At 37.9% G+C, this 18,525-nt stretch overlaps 1 protein-coding gene and 1 non-coding gene across 3 annotated transcripts in view; both read left to right on the top strand.

Moving 5' to 3' along the window:
- Nucleotides 1–13,434, top strand: part of Ints7 (integrator complex subunit 7) — a 66,735-nt gene extending 53,301 nt beyond the window's left edge. For both annotated transcript variants that reach the window (XM_005329435.5, XM_021729182.3), the window contains 5 exons: nucleotides 119–187; nucleotides 1,844–1,976; nucleotides 6,826–6,924; nucleotides 8,162–8,347; nucleotides 11,840–13,434. In XM_005329435.5, coding sequence (XP_005329492.1) covers nucleotides 119–187; nucleotides 1,844–1,976; nucleotides 6,826–6,924; nucleotides 8,162–8,347; nucleotides 11,840–12,127 — 775 coding nt within the window. In that variant the 3' untranslated portion in view covers nucleotides 12,128–13,434. The remainder of the gene's footprint in view (nucleotides 1–118; nucleotides 188–1,843; nucleotides 1,977–6,825; nucleotides 6,925–8,161; nucleotides 8,348–11,839) is intronic.
- LOC120887765 (U6 spliceosomal RNA) lies at nucleotides 12,449–12,555 on the top strand. The gene has a single exon (XR_005731091.1). It is a non-coding gene; the product is annotated as a U6 spliceosomal RNA (small nuclear RNA).
- Nucleotides 13,435–18,525: the final 5,091 nt, after the last annotated feature.

Genomic DNA, 18,525 nt, shown 5'->3' with positions numbered 1-18,525 from the left:
ATAACATTATGATTTCACTAAAAACACAGTCCTCATCTTGACTCTCTAGAGTATTCAGATACTATAAAATCCATAGTGGGTCTCTCTGTTTTCATATTTAACCTTAACAATAACCTAGACAGCAGCAGAGCTGTTTACTGATATCTCATGCCATAGAGGCCCTGATTTTGGATCCAGAATCAGCAAGGTAATTCTAATAGTAGTTTACATTACAAAACACTTTTATATATTTTATTTTTCCTAATCATTACCACAGTGTTTCAGAAAGGAAATTAAAGACAAAAAACAAAACAGGAAGAATTCTTCCGACATTTGCCCAGGGTCACATAGTTAGTGACCATACATAAATTTCCATTGTATACTTAAATCTGCTTCCTGTCACCTCAACTTAAATAACTGGGAAGGAGTTCTTTGTATATGAACATTCCTTCTTGTTTAACTACATTCTTGTATAACTACACCTGAGTTAATACAATTGAACTTGAAATTTTTCATTTTTTGATTTCCTAAACCAAAAGAAATTCCTGATTTTACTTTATTAAAATTCTTCTCTTCTTTAATAACTAATCTCATATTTAAAATAATTATTTTTATTAAAGAACAATGCATTGTGGGCCCCCCCCCCCGAGTATTCTATCTTAGAATATACATTTTCTTGTCTATAATTTGAATGTAGTAAGACCTGAGATTTCAGAATCAGCTTCCTCAAAGAGAATGTCATCAAGAAAGCAACTTAAACTTCTCTACCCTAAAGTTTTATTTCAGGGCAATTCTGAGATCTTTACTGTCTGTTTTAAAATGTTAATCACTTTCCAATACGGTCACTTGGCTATTTTTTTTTTCCATCTACCCAATCCATCTTAATATCTTCATTTCTTGTCTTAACGGAACTTAAAATGTAGGACTGCAGAAAAGAGAGCTTTGGACCCAGGCAAATATTAATGTGAACCCTTTTCTGTATGACATGTTTACTCTCATTGAAGCTACATATATAAAAACTGTGGGTAGAGAATGATCCCTGTTTCCCAGAGTGGTTATGAAATTACTTATGTAAAATGTCTGGTGAAGTGCCTTGCACATAGTAGGCAGTAAAAGGATATAAGGGTATAATACCAGTGCTATACCCAACATATTTAAATTACTGTATTGCATTTTTCAATCAGTCCTCTCAAAGTTTAGTTAGGATGCAAGGGTTTTACCTTCTCATCTCAGAAACAGTTTCAGAAATGTGTGGTGTTTGAAGCAATAAAAGAAAAAGGAAGGAACTTTTTAAACGTTGCCCAGCATGCTCTGTATACCAGCTCTTCCCTGCACATTTCTGTGCATTTTATTTCCAGGCTTTAGTTCATAGCATCTCTCCAGCCATGTATGCCCCAGTACTTTACATCTTTCCAAATATTCGTCCTGCTTCACCTAGTGATTTGTTCAAGAGCAGTCTTTCCTATAGCACTCTTCAGTTGTCTCTATATTCTGATCTGTTATTCATGTATCTAATTGCTAATTTAACACTTATCAGCTGGCTTTATTGATAGTTTCCTTTTCAGATACCTTGTGTTTCTTTTGCCTCATGGCAGTGACAAGTTTAGATACTTTTATACTGCTTAACAACCAGAGTGGTTAATTACATCATTTTGAAATCAGATCTGGGTTGAAATCCCAGCTTGCTACCTACTAGTTAGATGAATGTAGGTATAATTAACCTCTCCAAGCCTCAGTTTCCTTATCTGTAAATAGAAATTATTTCTTTGTTTTAAAAATTAAATTGGAATATATGGAAAGCCTGGCACATTTAGGCATTGAAAGAGTTACCATTTTGGTTGATTGATACTGATCTTTATTTTAGTTTCCAGGAATATGGATCTAGTGGAACAGCCAATGCTGATAGTGAATATGAAAGAAGAATGATGTCTGTGTATAATCATGTCTTGGAGGAGGTGGAATCGCTCAATAGGAAATACACCCCTGTTTCTTATATGGCAAGTAGTGCTTGTTTTATTGAGTTTTTATTTGCTGACTTTTTATTATGGAGAGCTGGGTTTTTTGATCATCCTGACACTTGTAACTGTGTGAACTCAACAAATTAACCTCTGTGCTTGTCCCCTTACCTGTGGAACAGGGTTAGTACAGTACCTGCTTCATGGCATTGTTGTGACAGTTCTTAGCGCATCTCTAGCTGCTACATACCCACATTAAACATGTAAAGTAGGTCTACCTGAATGTAGACAAAAAAAAAAATATTTTTTTTTCTTAAAATGTAACTGAAGTTGCAATAGCTCTTAACCTTGGCTACAAATTAGGGTCATTGTGGGAGCTTTTAAAAAAATACAGCAATATCCAGGCCCTACCCAAGACCAGTCAAGTCTGAAATGAGGCCCATACATTAGTGTATACAGTATCCTATTTTGAACAGTTCCAACTTAAACATTTTGGACATTATGATGGTGCTAAGTGATTTGTATTCAGGAATGAGTCTTCATACAACCTTTCAGTTTTTCATTTTCAGTACAGTAGTCAACAAATTATATGAAATATTTAACACTTTATTATGAAGCTGACTTTATAATATTTATTCAATATTTTATTATAAAGTATGCTTTGTATTAGAGATTTTGCCCAAATCAAGGCTCATATAAGTGTTCTGAGTACTTTTAAGGTAAATTATGTATGGTGTCCAGTAGGGTAGGTAGATTAAGTGCATTTTTTGACCTTTGATATTTTCAATTTATGATGGGTTTATGGAACATAATCCATTATAAGTTGTGGAACATCTGCACTTTTAGAAGCTTCCAGGTGATTTTCTCATGCTACCAGAATTGAGAACCACTGGCCAATTGAAACAGAAAAAAACTACACTTGTTTTCTTTCTTTTGTGCGCGCGCGCGCGCGCGCGTGTGTGTGTGTGTGTGTGTGTGTGCGCGTGTGTGTGTGTGTGTGTGTGCGTGCGCGCACGTGTACCACTGGGAATTGAACCCAGGTGTGCTCCACCACTGAGCTACATCCCTAACCCTTTTCATTTTTTGAGACAGGGTCTCCCTAAATTGCTGAGTCTGCCCTTGAACTTGGAATCCTTCTTCCTCAGCCTCTCAAATAGCTGGGATTATAGACATGCACCACTGCAGGCTGGGCTTATTTTCTGACTGGCAGTAAATCACTTCCTGCCAGGTGATGACATTCATGTATTTTAGTAGATATACTCTTTGAATTGAATCTCTGCTGCTTTAACATTGTTGCACTAACTACTTTTTAAATCTTTTCCCTTGACTTCCCAGTTGTAGGGTAGACTAACAAACTTTCATATTTTCTCCTCCTTGTCTGACTATTCACCAGAATCTCAGCTCAGACTTCTGTAACAGAATATCACACATTGGCTAGTTTAAAGAGGATTTTATTTCTCATAGTTCTGGAAGCTAGGAAGTCTAGGATCAAAGTGCCAGCAGTCAGTGCCTGGTGAGGGTCTCTCCATGACTTGCAGGTGGCCATCTTCTTACTATGTTCACATGGTTGAAAAAGAGAGTGTACTTTGGCCTCTTTTCCTTTTCCTTAAGGACACAAATCCCATATTGGCAGCCTCTCTAAATACTATCAGTTTGGTGGTTAGGGTTTCAATTAATTTGAAGGGACATAGTCAATCCATAACAGCCAGCCTCTGACTGTACACTTTGGACAGTTTCTCTTCTCCTGCTCACATGTTAGATGCTTGTATTCCCTGTAGCCCTTTCCTGATTCCTGCCCTTTTTATACTCTTACCCTTTGTTAAGTGTCTTAGAAGAAATTGGAAGGATGTGTCCTTCATTAAGGAGTTAGTTTAGATTTAGGATAAATGCTTTCCTTGACATAATTCTTTTCTTGTAAAGTTATTAATAGTATTTGCTGAACTGATAAGTGTTTGACACTGAGATTCTTTGCTGAGAGAGGTGATAAAGACTATCTTTGAAAAAAATCCACACGTCTTTGTGAGGAGCGATCATTTTGATACTCCCTGAGCATCACCTGAAGGAATTAAGTAGATGCCAAACAATAACTCCACTTTGATGGAGCTGATTCTGCTGAATGTAATGGAGAGATGAGAAATTTCTCCCTAGGAGGAGATATAATATGGAGCAAAGAACCCTCTGTTTATTCAAAACTATATTCAGATTCTTGTGCTGTCTTTTAGTAGCACTGTAACGTTCTTTTGTATGAAGTACAGAAAAAATAACAAACCTCATAAGATTTCTGTAAAGTTTCACATAAATAATGCATATTATCTAACATAGGACCTGCAGTATAAGGAGTACTTAATCAACATTAAATTTTTTTCTCTCTTTCCAGATTATTTCTTACACTTGATACTTTGTGATACTAAAATAGTTTAGGGCTGGTATTGTGGCTCAGCGGTAGAGCTCTCCTCTAGCATGGGTGGGACCTGGGTTCGATCCTCAGCACCACATAAAAATAAAGGCATTGTGTTGTGTCCATCTACACATAAAAAATAAATATTTAAAAAGATAGTTTAAACTATCCTAGGAATAGAAAAAGACATAAGGCCTTCCCTTAGATTTTGACTGGGTGCAGTGGCACATGCCCTTAATACTAGCAGCTTAGGAGACTGAGGCAGGAGGATCATTGAGTTCAAAGCCAGCCTCAGTAATTTAGTGAGGCCCTAAGCTACTCAGCAAGACACTGTCTCTAAATAAAATATAAAAAAGGGCTGGGGATGTGGCTCAATGGTTAAGTGGCCTGGGTTCAATCCCTGGTACCAAAAAAGAAAGAAAGAAAGATTTTATAAACAAATTATAGTATGTGTTCTGCATAAGGTGGCAATGTAGCACAAAAGAGAAAATGAATTTGCCTCAAGTTCCCGAGACCCTAGGTTTGATTACCAACACTGCAAAAAGAAGAAAGAAATTTATGTAAAAGGATTGATAATGGGCTGGGGTTATGGCTAAGTGGTAGAGCACTTGCCTAGCACATATGGGACACTGGGTTCAATTCTGAGCACCACATATGAATAAATAAAATAAAGATCCATTGACAACTAAAAAAAAATGTTTAAAAAAAATAAAGTATTGATAAAATCTGATGGCAGGGGCCGTGTAATTCAAAGAGATGTCTTTGCATGTGAATTAGACAGATGAGGAGGGGTAGGGAATCTCAGGCAGAGAATGACATAATTCAAGAACAGAGGCATACGATAGCATGGTGCCTTTTGGGAACACTTTGTTGTTGCTGCAGTGTCATGTGCAAGCCAAGCACCAGAGAGATCATCCTAGAGAGGTAGGTGGAAAGAGCTGACCAAAGGCTTTCAACACAGCATTAGAGAGTTTGGACTTTACCCTGAAGGGACTAGGAAGCCTTTTAGGAATTTTGAATAGGTGAGAGAGAGAGAAGTGGTTAAGGTACAATTATATATTCTTAGGTACAGACAGGACAGGTAATGGCTTGGAGGGCATGCATTACTTTTGCAATAATACAAAGTAAGAGCAAATTAATAAAATGTCAGTAGAAATGAGAAGAACAGCTGCATAGGAAAGATATTTAGGGGTTAGCAATATTATTTTCAAAGTTTTTGTCTTTTTTGTTTGTTTGTTTTAATTAGGTATGAGGTAAATGCAGACTAGATTCCCAGCTTGAGTGACTGAGTACATTACTGGTTGGTCCTTTACTGAGCCAGAATATTACAGGGCTGGGGAAGGAAGGTGAAGGTTTCATTTTCAAATATTTGGCCATGTTATAGGCAGTTGGGTAACAGAGGTCTGTCTGGAGTTGGAAGAAAGGTGGGCTGAGATGCAGATAGGGTAATCATGAGCATAGTTGTTCTTAAAGTCATGGGAGTAGAGAGCATTGCCTGTGGAGAACCTAAGAATTGAGAAGAGAAGATGACTGGGGAGAGACCAATATTTAAAGAACTTGCAAAAGAAGATCTTAGGAAAGAAGATGGAGAAGGAAAAAATCAGAAAAAAAGTGAGGATCAGGACCTTTTTCAGTTGGCTTTTCATTGCTGTGACCAAAATACCTAACAAGAGAAACTTAGAAGAAAGTTTGCTTTGTGCTTATGGTTTTAGAGGTTTCATTTCAATCCATGCTCTGAGCCTAAGTTGAGGCCAAACATTGTGGAGAAACTTAGCAGAGGGAAGCAGCTCCCCTCATGGACTAAGATTGAAGGATTCACTGTAGTGTTTCTGTTCCTCTGCAATTAGACTAGGATTTTCAAAATTCATCTAAATGTGTGAAATAGATTTTTAAAACATTTTATTAAACTTTCATAATTACATAAAGACAAATTATATAGTCATCTTTAATCTGAACCCTGGCAAATTTCCACTATTGCTTACTTTCTGGAGATCCATGGCCTCTGTGACAGAAAAGCCACCTAGTGGAGATGGAATGAAAAAATGAGCCAGTTCAAAGCTAAGGTTCTGCATGGGGTCCCGTGTCAGTCTTTGGGTGGGTGTATACTGCTCTGGCTTTTTTACCATACTTTTTGTCATACTCTGCCATATGAAACTCTGGCTTAGTGTCTCAAATAATTGTGTAATAATATGGCTATAGGTGCTATAGGAACATGAAATTTGCCTAATACTTTGCCTTGAAGAATATGGATTTTCTCCCTTCTGTCATTTCTTATTGAATATAGTTCAAAATAAAGTAGAATCTGTAATTGTACTCCTTGACATGAACAATTGAATAGATATACACAGTTTCTGGATGTTATACCTATTTCCTGATTGCTGTGTATTTTTAATGTTCTCTGTATGAGCATTTGCAATTTTAAACTTCTTCATGAATGTACCATTTGTTGATGAAATTTGAAACTTATTTTTTATTTTCTTTTCTTCCCTCCAGCATACAGCATGCCTCTGCAATGCCATCATCGCTTTGCTGAAAGTTCCCCTTTCATTTCAGAGATATTTTTTCCAGAAACTGCAGTCTACCAGCATCAAGGTAAGTTAGGGAGAATACTAAGGTTAATATAGGTCAAAAATCCAAATGGGATATAGCTACATTTTAGTAGGTTAACTTTGGTTTTGATAAAATTTGTAGCCTTTTTAATTTTTCTCTTTCCCTTCCTTTAGCAAGGATTTGGAGAAGAGAATGGGATTTGAGAGTTAATCCTCCTTCTCCCTTCTTAGCTGTTGGTACCAAATACAGTGAGACAAGCATTTGGGTAACTGGAGCCTATCCCTTGACTCCTACCTCCAGGCATAAGTTAGTGATTTTCATCAGAGTTGCCTACTAGGATCTTGATCTGAGTCTTAACATCTGATCAGTCTGTTCAGACCTAACTTAAACCAAATCAAGTCCAGTAAAATATCACTATCACTGGTTCTACCTTCAAATCTCTTTTGCCTTTGAATAACAGCTTTTGGGAAACTGGACAATGAATAGAGTTAGTATTTCTTAAATATTTAAACTACTCAAAATTCAAAAACTTTTTTTTAGTGTGTGTGTGTGTACACCCCATTCCTGCCCTTCACTGAGCAAGACCCATATGCTCCCTCAGAGGCCAGTACAGTTCATTTAAATGAAAGCATGCTACATGTGAAAAGAATGCTACACATGTACATATATACAGCATTAACATATATACACACATATATACAGCATTAATATACAGTGATCAGAAAAAGGTGTTGAACCAGCTGTGTTCTGCCACTGGACTATATCTCCAACCCTTTTGATTTTGAGACAGGGTCTTTCTAAGTTGCCCAAGCTGATCTTGAACTTGGAATCCTCCTGTCTTAGCCTAACAAGTTGCTGGGATCACAAGTGAGCACCACCATGCCAGCTCAAAAGCTATTGAAGAGCAAAAAGCAGCTCGACATGAAAATTTACATAGTTCATTTCCCTACTGGAAGTGGTTCATTGTCAAAAAAAAAAAAAAAAGTCACACCCCAAACTTTGGCAGAACCGTGCCATTGCTATCCTGTAATCCTCTGTTACTATCAAACAAAACTGAGATTTGAGATGAAAAAACTTGGTGTTTTTAAAAGGAGCATGAGAGGTAAGGAAGCTAGACTTTGAAGGTACTTCTCCTGGTTGTGCCAACACAGTTCATAGGGGTAGAAGGATGTGTGTGTGAATGTACTAACCTGTCACCAATGATCAGCTCAGACATGTTTGTGGGAAGAAAGTTTGCTCTTGGTTGTTGTTGGCATTTATTTTAATGTTCACATTTCAGCTTGCTCTGTCGCCATCCCCACGGAACCCTGCAGAACCTATTGCTGTCCAGAATAATCAACAGCTGGCACTAAAGGTAGAAGGAGTGGTTCAGCATGGATCTAAACCAGGACTCTTCCGCAAAATTCAGTCTGTCTGTCTGAATGTTTCTTCCACACTACAAAGTAAATCTGGTCAAGACTACAAGGTAATTTAGAAAAGAGGCAGAATTGTGATGCAAATTTTACCAACTCACTAATGAAAATTTTTCATGGCCAAGTAGATTGCAGTTACAGCTCCAAAGGAATCAGATGAATATAAAAGCATATATTGGGGGTTTGAGGAGACTGTTAACCAGTGCTTTTCTTTTACCTGTCTGAGCCAGTTAATAACGAGAGAAAGCATCCAAGCAGGCAGAGATCAAAATATGAGTTTGATTACTGTTAGAGCTGTGGGAAAACCTGACTCAGGTGCCTGGCAGTGATTTTTCAATCTTATACCTCTGGGTAAATTATCCCACCTAGCCTCAACCTGAGTCCCTATACCCCATTCCTGCCCCTCACTGAGCAAGAACCCATATGCTCCCTCAGAGGCAGTACAGTTCATCTAAATGAAAGCATGCTACATGTGAAAGAATGCTACACGTGTACATATATACAGCATTAGCATACAGTGATCAGAAAAAGTCAAGTCTTTTTTTTTAAGGGTGTTTGCTACCTTCAGAAGTCACAAGGTAGGTAAGTATTAAACAAAACCAGGTTTATATTGCTGGTGAGAGCTAGGATGTTGAATGTGTGCCTGCTAATTATCAGTGTTCCTTCTTTTGGTACCAGGGATTAAACCCAGAGTGGCTCTACCTCTGAGCTGCATCCTTAGCCCTTTTTTTGCTTTTTGAGACAGGATCTCAGTAAGTTCCATAGGCTGGCCTTGAACTTTCAGTCTCCTGCCTTAGCCTCCTGAGTAACTAGAATTATAGGCTGGTGCTACCATACCCAGCAGTGTTCCCTTTTAAGACATCTCTTTCCTTTTCCTTAATGATTCATCCATAAGGGTAAAGAGTAAGTTGGTCAAGGGAACAAATCTACTGTAGTTGTACTAGCAAAGTTGCCCAGATTAGTTGTATCCAGGTTTATTGTAGCATGTTTGAACTAAGATCCTCATGGCAAGGAAGAGAGGGGTATCAGTGACGATATTTTAAAAAGAGCATTTCATTTTCTTAGGTAGTTTGTGACTAAAAAATGAAGTCAAGGATTGGTTTAAGCCATTATTACTTTCTTTGGTACCTCTTACTCTGACACTCTGTCTACTCCTGTAAGGCTCATCCTTCCTATCTTTTCCTCTCTTTTGATTCATGACCCAAAGTACAGTGCCTTAAGTCACCAGTAAGTAAATATTTAAATATTTGGTGAATGATTAAAAAAAAAAATTCTTTACTCTGTAGACTGTATTTAGAGTACAGCTGTTACAGCTGAGTAATCTTAACTGTCACAGAAGATTGTAGTGAGAGTTTACATAGTTTATGGTAGTCTGGAGGTCTGCCCTCACTTTGGATTTGAAACAAGTAACTAACTACAAATCACTTTTTTGCTTATGTATAATAATTTTCTCTATTATTGACTTAGCTCACAAGAAGCATTGTTTAAAGTCAGCATAAAGCTGTGTTAGTTCATGATTACCTTTCAGTTTTAATTGCAATTAAAATGATTCCAACTTGAAATGCAGTCATCCATTAAGATTGATCAGATTGGGGCTGGGGTTGTGGCTCAGTGGTAGACCACTTGCCTAGCATGTGTGAGGCACTGGGTTCGATTCTCAGCACTGCATATAAACAAATACATAAATAAAGGTCCATCAATAACTAATAAAAATTTAAAAAAAAAAAAAAAAAGATTGATCAGATCTCCTAGGCCTATTTCTGGTGCTTTTAAGGAAGTTCTTTGGTGGGCCTGTTACTTTAGGAAAATAAAAACCCTACAAAAGCCAGTCATGGTGGCATATGCCTGTATATGTATTGTCCCTACCTAAATATAAGGATGCTAGGAAATTTAGGGTAGAAAACGGGCCTTTGATGAGAGATTGTTTTCAGTTATAGTACTCTGTCATTCTAATATTCTATCAAAAAAGGAACAAGATTGCCTATTTTCTTATTCTCATATTTGAAATAGAATTGACAGGTATGTTTCATATAGTCAGCAGTTGGCACAGTGACTCAGGAGGGTGAGACAAAAGTATCATATGTTTAAGGATAGCCCCAGCAACTTAGTGAGACCTTGTCTCAAAATAAAAAAAGGTTGGGGTCTCACCCATGTCCCTCGTGGACGATGGAATTTGGGTTTCCTCTGCATGATGTGGACTGGCTACAAAATAAAGCTAAGAAAAGAAGTCAGCGAAAAAACAACACTGCGCAGAAAGTAAATTTTAGAAAGTGAAAGCAGAAGGCTCTTCGACTTTAGGGATGGAACTTCCACACTGGGAAGAGGGAGAGAGAGAGAGCCTACATTTGCTTTACTACATGGGAAAAACTTCAAAGGTTTTCCATAGAATGTTCTTCACCAAATTAAGTAGGAGGTGGGCTGTCTAGTTTCCAAGGGGTTATGCCCAACTCCAGAGCTATGAGCTATGAGATCGGAGCAAAAACAGAGGTCAGTGCATTGTGTAATCCATCCAGTGGGAGAAGCCACAAAACAGATTGCAATGCCAAACCTAAATCTCCTTGGCTCAAGGCCAAGTGAAGATGCTCAAATAGCTCAGAGGTGGCTCTCCACGTTGGTGATGTAGCTTATACAGGGAAATGTCTCTGAATGACCTCATGATAACTGCTCATTGAGACACTTTTTTTTTTCAAGGTACTGAGACAGATAATTGCACTATAGAAACACAGAGCAATCTGTTCAAATAACCATTAATATTACTTTTATGTTCTCAGAATAAATCTGCCTCTTAATAGGCTTTATCTTGGTATAGGTGAGGATCCACTAACAGATATCCTATTTGGAGGACAAAGGCATGAATGTCTAGCTAAGTAAATCAATGTTATAAATCTACGATAATACATAATGTTACTAGTCTGTATTAGTTATTCTGCCAATATATATTGTACTACTAGTCTGAATAGGACACCCATTAGATGAGCATTGTGCAAGTTCTAAAGTTAATTTACTCCTTTAAGAGTAAAGAATGACTGAATTCCTTTTGTAATATTAAATCAGACTAAGGGAGGAAAATACTTAAATTAACTTGGTGTTATATTCTTATTTAGTCTCTTAAATTTCAAATTCCCTGAAATAAGTGGCCGTATCCTGTTTCTTCCAAATATCTTTCTACAGACTAAAGAAAGGTGGGGATTTAGAGAATTGGGTGGAGAGAGCACAGAAGAGAAGCCAGCACATTAGGGGGTTTAAGAGTCTCTGGGAGCTCATTCTACTCAATGAGAGTAGGAAGCATTGTCACCTGATAGTTGTGAGGGTAGGCTCTGGAGTTGGCCTGCCTGAGTTCACACTCAGCTCTGCTACTCACTAACATTCTTTGGAGAACCTACTTGACCTCTTTGCATCAACCCCACAGCTGAAAAGCAAGAATAATATTAGTACCTACCTTTTGGTTGTTTGCAAGGTACCAACCACTTAGAATAGGGTGTGGCTTAGAATGAGCACTGAATAAATGTATCTGTTGTCATTATTTAACAATTCTTTCATTCCAGATACCCATTGATAATATGACCAATGAGATGGAACAGCGGGTTGAGCCTCATAATGATTACTTCAGTACTCAGTTTTTGTTGAACTTTGCTATCCTGGGAACACACAACATTACAGTGGAATCCTCAGTGAAAGATGCTAATGGTATCGTATGGAAGACTGGCCCCAGAACTACCATATTTGTCAAATCTCTAGAAGACCCTTATTCTCAGCAAATTCGCCTACAACAGCAACAAGCCCAGCAGCCGTTACAACAGCAGCAACAACGAAATGCCTACACTCGGTTTTAACCATGCACGTGCACTACAGCCTTCAAGGGATTGATCAAATTGACAGAAGTAGTTGCTTTTTCATATGTATTAAGTATGAAACTTAAATGTGAAATCCATTTATTCGTTGATTTCTCTAATGTAACGTTCTGGAGGAAAACATCTCTTCCTGTAAAAGTTTAGTTTGAGAAATGATTGGGTTCCTGGCCAGAAAGTTGTTGTTGTTGTTTTCCCTTTTCCTTTTTAAACCAAGTCCTTTTATCTAACATATTTAACATTTTTATTGTTTTACTATTTTTTCTGTTACTGAGCTGCTGCTTCTTTCCGGAATAGTCACATATTTTGCTTGCTTCGATGGCACATATGCTAAAATTGGAACAATACAGAGAAGATTAGCATGGCCCCTGCACAAAGATGATATGCAAATTCATGAAACATTCCATGATTAAAAAAAAAACAGTCACATATTCGATCATAGAGTTAGTAAATTTGACTGCTTCTCTACTGTAATACATCATTTGCTGCCTGATATGGACCTGGAACTTGAGCTAAGCATAGGAAGCTCTAACCATTCGGTGCAGGGTTTATCCACGCAGTGGGAACTGAGTCCTTCTATAAATGAACTGAAAAGTGGTTCCACAATATCCTGCCTTCTGGACTCTGAGAACCTGCAATCTAGCAGAACTGAATAATGCTGCTGCATTATTTCAGCTACTTACCTATCTCTTTTTTGTGCTAAAGCAGTTTTAATTTATTGTTTTGATATATTAGTTGAGCAGCTAGCAATTACATAGAAACATTGGAGATTAATAATTTGTTATTTTTTCTAATATAGCCTGTGAATGTGTTTAATATAGGCTTTTTACATTGTTTCTATAAGTGAAAACATCACTCATTTAATATCTTAATGTTTCAAGTTAATAGGGGCAGATCTCCTTTGATTGGTTTGGTTTCTCTGTGATGAGTCATGTAATATTATACTGGATTGTCTAGAAAAAAACTGTCTCTTTATAATACAACTTCAATTAGTTGGGATGCTCAGGGAATAGAGTTTTCTGGTTAGCCAGAAAAGCCCTTTTTTTCTATTTCAACAGTGGTTGAAAACAACAAAATAGTATACTTTTTTTTTGTCTTAACCCAGATTACAAGGTGTAATTGAACTGTTTCTTGATTTGAGATCATTTAGTGCTTTGGGATCATGATTTCTAAACATCAGGGATGATCATAGGATTGCAGGTATTGCTAGCTAATTGGTCTGGATGCAGCTCCTAAGATGAAGCAGGACACGTTTCCTGGAATTGTCCTTTTTGAATAAATTTCTCAATTTCTTTGCTTGTGTTTTGCCCTTTCTCTTCAAAGTTACATTGATTCAAAAGAGGGTTAGAGTTTATGCTTTAAAAAAAAAAAATTAGGAGTTTTAATTTTTTATTTTTTTGTTTGTTTTATGGCCTCTGGGAGTGAGAAGTAATTACCAACTCAGGTCCCCCCAAGATCATTTGGCTTCATGAGCCATTGCCCCCTCATAATACATTCTACTGCCAACACAGACATCATCATAGTATATACAGGTCTACAGTGTCCACTATAAATGACATCCCTTTAGAAACCATCCACACGTACGCAGTGCAGAATTTGCACAGCTGTGTCAGTGTTTGAGAGCAATGCCTAGGGGAAATATAAGAGTTGTGTGGAAGATGTGCAAACCCCTCATCCTTCTACCAGGTGTGGAAAGAGCTGAGTCAGACTCTGAATTAGTCTGTGACCTAGAGCAAGTCATTTTATCTCTCTAGACCTTAGTTTCTTTGCAGAATTACTGAATTCAGGCTAGATTTCACTGGTCAAGGTAGCACACACCTGTAATCCCAGCGGTTCTGGAGGCTGAGGCAGGAGGATTGAGAGTTCAAAGCCAGCCTCAGCAATGGCAAGGTACTAAGCAACTCAGTGAGACCCTGTCTCTAAATAAAATAAAAATAGGGCTGGGGATGTGGCTCAGGGGTCAAGTACCCCTGAGTTCAATCCCTGCTAACCCACCACCACCAAAAAAAAAAAAAAAAAAGACCAGATTTCTTCAGTCTGGAATTTTATTATCAGGTAACTGAAAGACAAGGAAAAAGATGAACTGAACCCGGCACCTCATGTATACTAAGCATCTACTCTACCACTGAGTTACATACACTTCAGCCCCAGGCCCCAGGAAGAAAAGAAAAAAAAAATTTTTTTTTCTTGAAACAGGGTCTCACTAACTTGCTGAACGTCTAAAACTTAGTGATTCTCCTACCTCATTTTACCATATATCTGGGATTATAGATATGTGCCACCATGCCCAACTGGAAAAATTTTTATTTATTTTTTGATTAAATAGTTGATATTACAATGTGAATTTCAGGTTTTTGGTACAGTGTCAAGGTAGAATTCTCTAAAAGGAAGCAAATCTAATACACTACCAATTGTCTCAGACCTTCCCAAATATGGTAGGCTTTTGATAATTGTAATTATGAACTCTTTGACTTGGTGTACTACAGGAATCCTGATACAAAATTGGGAAGGAGGGCTGGGGATGTGGCTCAAGCGGTAGCATGCTCGCCTGGCATGCGTGCGGCCCGGGTTCGATCCTCAGCACCACATACCAACAAAGATGTTGTGTCCGCCGAGAACTAAGAAAAAATAAATAAATGTTAAAATTCTCTCTCTCTCTCTCTGTCCCCCTCTCTCTCTCACTCTCTCTTAAAAAAGAAAAAAAAGAAAAAAGAAAACACATAAAAAAAATTGGGAAGGAATTATTAAAATAAAAACATCCAGTAAGATGGTGGCACAGACCTGTAATCCCAGCTCTTTAGGAGACTGAGGTAGGAAGATGGAAAATTCAAAGCCAGCCTGGGCAATTTAGCAAAACCCTGTCTCAAAAAGGGCTGATGGAGTGCTCCTGAGTTCAATCCCCAGTACCAGGGGTGGAGTGTAATCCAAATAATTCAGGTTGTGAAAATAACTGAAGCCAAAAGACAAATGTATATCCTTTAGACTGAGGTTTGGAATTCTGAATTTATGCTTAGCATAATATCTACTGTGTATCAACCATTAAAAATTGTTTGGGTAAGACTAATAAATTTTTAAAAAAATACTCAAAGCTACAGAAAAGATGTGCATACTAATTATTAAGTTAATTATAAGCATGTTCACAGAACTTAGAAATATGAATAATAAAGAATACTGGGTCTCCAGGAACAATGACTCTAATCCCAGCAACTCAGGAGGCTAGGCCAGGAGACCAGTCTCAGCAACTCAGTGAGACCCTGTCTCTAAATAAATTCAAAATAGGGCTGGGATATGGCTTAGTGGTCGAGTGCCCCTGACTTCAATCCCTAGTACCCAACCCCACCACAGAAAAGAGTACCGGCTGGTTAAATCTAGGAAGATAAGACTAATTTTTCGTGGTACTTGTGACTACAGTTCAACCTCATGGCTGAGGGAGCCGAACAACCCAGGTTCAAATCTTACCTCTATCTAACTTTATGACTTTGGATGAGCTACTTAGTCTCTCTATGGCTCACCTTCATCATTCCTAAAATATAAAAACAGTGCTTTATGAACAGATGTGATGACTGTTAATATGTGTACATTAATATGTGTACAGCACTTAGAAGGTGCTTTCCACATAGGAGATACACGTGTTTGCTGCTATTATTACTGCTACTATTATTATCTTCCCTCGTATTTTTGACAGCTTCCCTAGTATATTTTTCAGTCTTAAGCTTAGCATTTTCTTTCTTCAAAATAAAAAATGTTACTTTTTCTTTGCTGCTAAACACATTCAAGCTATCTTCCTCGTGTACAGTTTGGGTACATGAAGTAATGAATAATGTTGACCTAACTAAAATGGATCCTTTTTTCAGGGGGGGTGGAGCAGTACTAGGAATTGAACCCAGAGGCATTTAACCATGGAGCCACATTCCCATCCCTTTTTGATTTTTATTTTGAGACATGGTCTCACTGAGTCCTAACTAGCCTCAAACTTCTAATCCTCCTGGCTCAGCCTCCCAAGTCACTGGGATTACAAGTGTAAGTCACCATGCCTGGCTAAAATGGAACTACCACAGTGCTTTAAATCATTAAAATAGTTAGACAAACTTATACAAAGAAAATAATGTGAAAAATAATGTAAAATACTTTCTCCTGATTGTCTTTGATGGTAATAGCAATAGTATATTGACTGTTTAGAAATTAAAGTACTGTTGTATCCGAGCTTAAACTAAGAGATATTCTGATATGACTTATTTAGCTCACACAAACCAAGGTTGTAGGCAATTGCAACTGGAAGCTATATAAGTCACTCTTCACATTAAGATATGGTTCAGAGAAGAGCAGACCAACCAAACAAGATCTGCAGACTCGAGTCCTGAAGGTGTCAGTTTAAATTCTGTTTATAAGACTTACTTGTCAAGAATCTTTAGCTTCACTTGATCTTTCTCTGCTAATTATCTGCCATCAGAATATTGAGAATAAAATGATCTGCTACTTGATATGTAGAGTATAAGGAGCATTGGCCAAGAGAACTTTCTATAATGATGAAAATGTTCTAAATCTACACAGTCCACTAATCAATACTTAAAATAATGCTAGTTTGACAAAGGATTGAATATCCTATTTACTTTTAATTCAGGTAAATTTAAATAGCATCATGTAGCTATTGCCTATAGAATTAGTGCAAAGGAGTGAAAAATTAAGAAATGAGCCAGTCTTGTATGTAGCACATGCCTGTTCTTCCGGACTCAGGAGGCTGAGATGAGCAAATTACTGGAGCCCAGAAGTTCAAGGCCAGCCTGGACACCATAGTGAGACCCTATCTCAAAAATAAATAAATAAATAAAATGAAGCCAGACATGGTGGTACAAACCTGTAATCACAGCATCTCAGGGAGGCTGAGGGAGGAGCCTCAGCAACAGTCAGGTGCTATGTAACAACGCCAAGTGACTTATATAGATTCCAGTTGCAAATTACCTACAACCTTGGTTACTACCAGCGACTCCAAAACTCAGTGAAATCCTGTCTCTAAACAAAATACAAAATAGGGCTAGGGATGTGGCTCAGTGGCCAAGTGCTCCTGAGTTCAATCCCTGGTCTCCCCTACGCTGTCCCCCAAAAAAAGTAGTAGTATGATGGGATGTAGTACAAGTCCAAGTCTGGTGAAGGGGCTTAAATTTGCCAACAGTACTCCAGCCAGAGGTTATAATCTCCCCTCCATTTCTTGCCTAAGAGTACAGACCTTTTAACTCCATGAACCTTATTTTATTGGCTTTATGGGAATCTATGAGCAATTAAATTTTGAGTTGCTATTGGGATTGAAACAGCAAGTCACTTTTTTCTCCTTAAAACACCAAGACCTTGAAGGGTTGGTTTCCACATTCTAATGAAAAATGCTAAGTATTGAAAATTTTTTATTTTTCAAGTCTACAGTTTCAAAGCACGATCCCTATCTTTCACTTTATCATCCTGTTTGCTTCTTACTCTCCCCTAAAGCAGTTCTTCCCTATATGGTCAACTTAATTCCCTATGTGGTCAACTAAATTGTGCAAGAAAACTGTCCTCTTTGTTTATTATTAGGTCTGGTTAAAGATTGAATCTTGCCAAAATAGTTGTCAGATCATGTCCCCAGGTCTAGCATCTATATACCTAGCCGGCAAACTTAGACCAAAAATAATTTTATTGCTGTTCCCAGGAGTTAGTGGTGTTACTAGTAAATTATAAATCATAAAGGTAGGGTAATACCAAATTCTAATGGGCTTCTTTCAAATTGGCAATTTAAAGGAGGACCCACTCATGGTTCTGAATGACTCTATTTTGTCCCTCTAACCTTCTCAAGTTATTTCTCCTTCCCAGCATAATTGCAGGCAATCATCTCATGCTGGGAATGGAAACTGTCTTACAAGCCTCAGCTTCCCTGGCACCAGGAGGACCCTGGCAGAACCAGGCCTGCAAACAGATCTCAGCCTGACCATAATTACCTTGTATATGTATATGTAGTGTTTGGCTCCCAGACTTTGTCCTGACCCTGTATGATTCTGAGCCATTGTTAATAAGTAAAACACAAATTTTCTAGACCAGCTATATTGCCTATGTTGACTACACCAAAATAAACTGCTTTCCTGCTTTACCTCCACTTTTCTCTCTACAAAGATTCAAGGTGAGGCTGGGGCTGTAGCTCAATGGCAGAGCATTGGCCTAGCACATGTGACACATTGGGTTCAATCCTTAGCACCACATAAAAAAATAAATAAATGAAATAAAGGCATGCTGTCCATCTAAAACTACAAGGTGTTAAATGACTGGACCAGGTCTGTTAAGATTCCCAGAGCCCCAGGACATGGTGGCCCACACCTATGATCCCAATAGCTCTGAAGGCTGAAGCAGGAGGATCAAAAGTT

This window comes from Ictidomys tridecemlineatus, chromosome 10 (assembly GCF_052094955.1).
Source record: "Ictidomys tridecemlineatus isolate mIctTri1 chromosome 10, mIctTri1.hap1, whole genome shotgun sequence".
NCBI classification, from domain to species: Eukaryota; Metazoa; Chordata; class Mammalia; order Rodentia; family Sciuridae; genus Ictidomys; species Ictidomys tridecemlineatus.
Note: the sequence above shows the minus strand (reverse complement) of the source record. Positions and strands in the feature narration are given on the sequence as shown.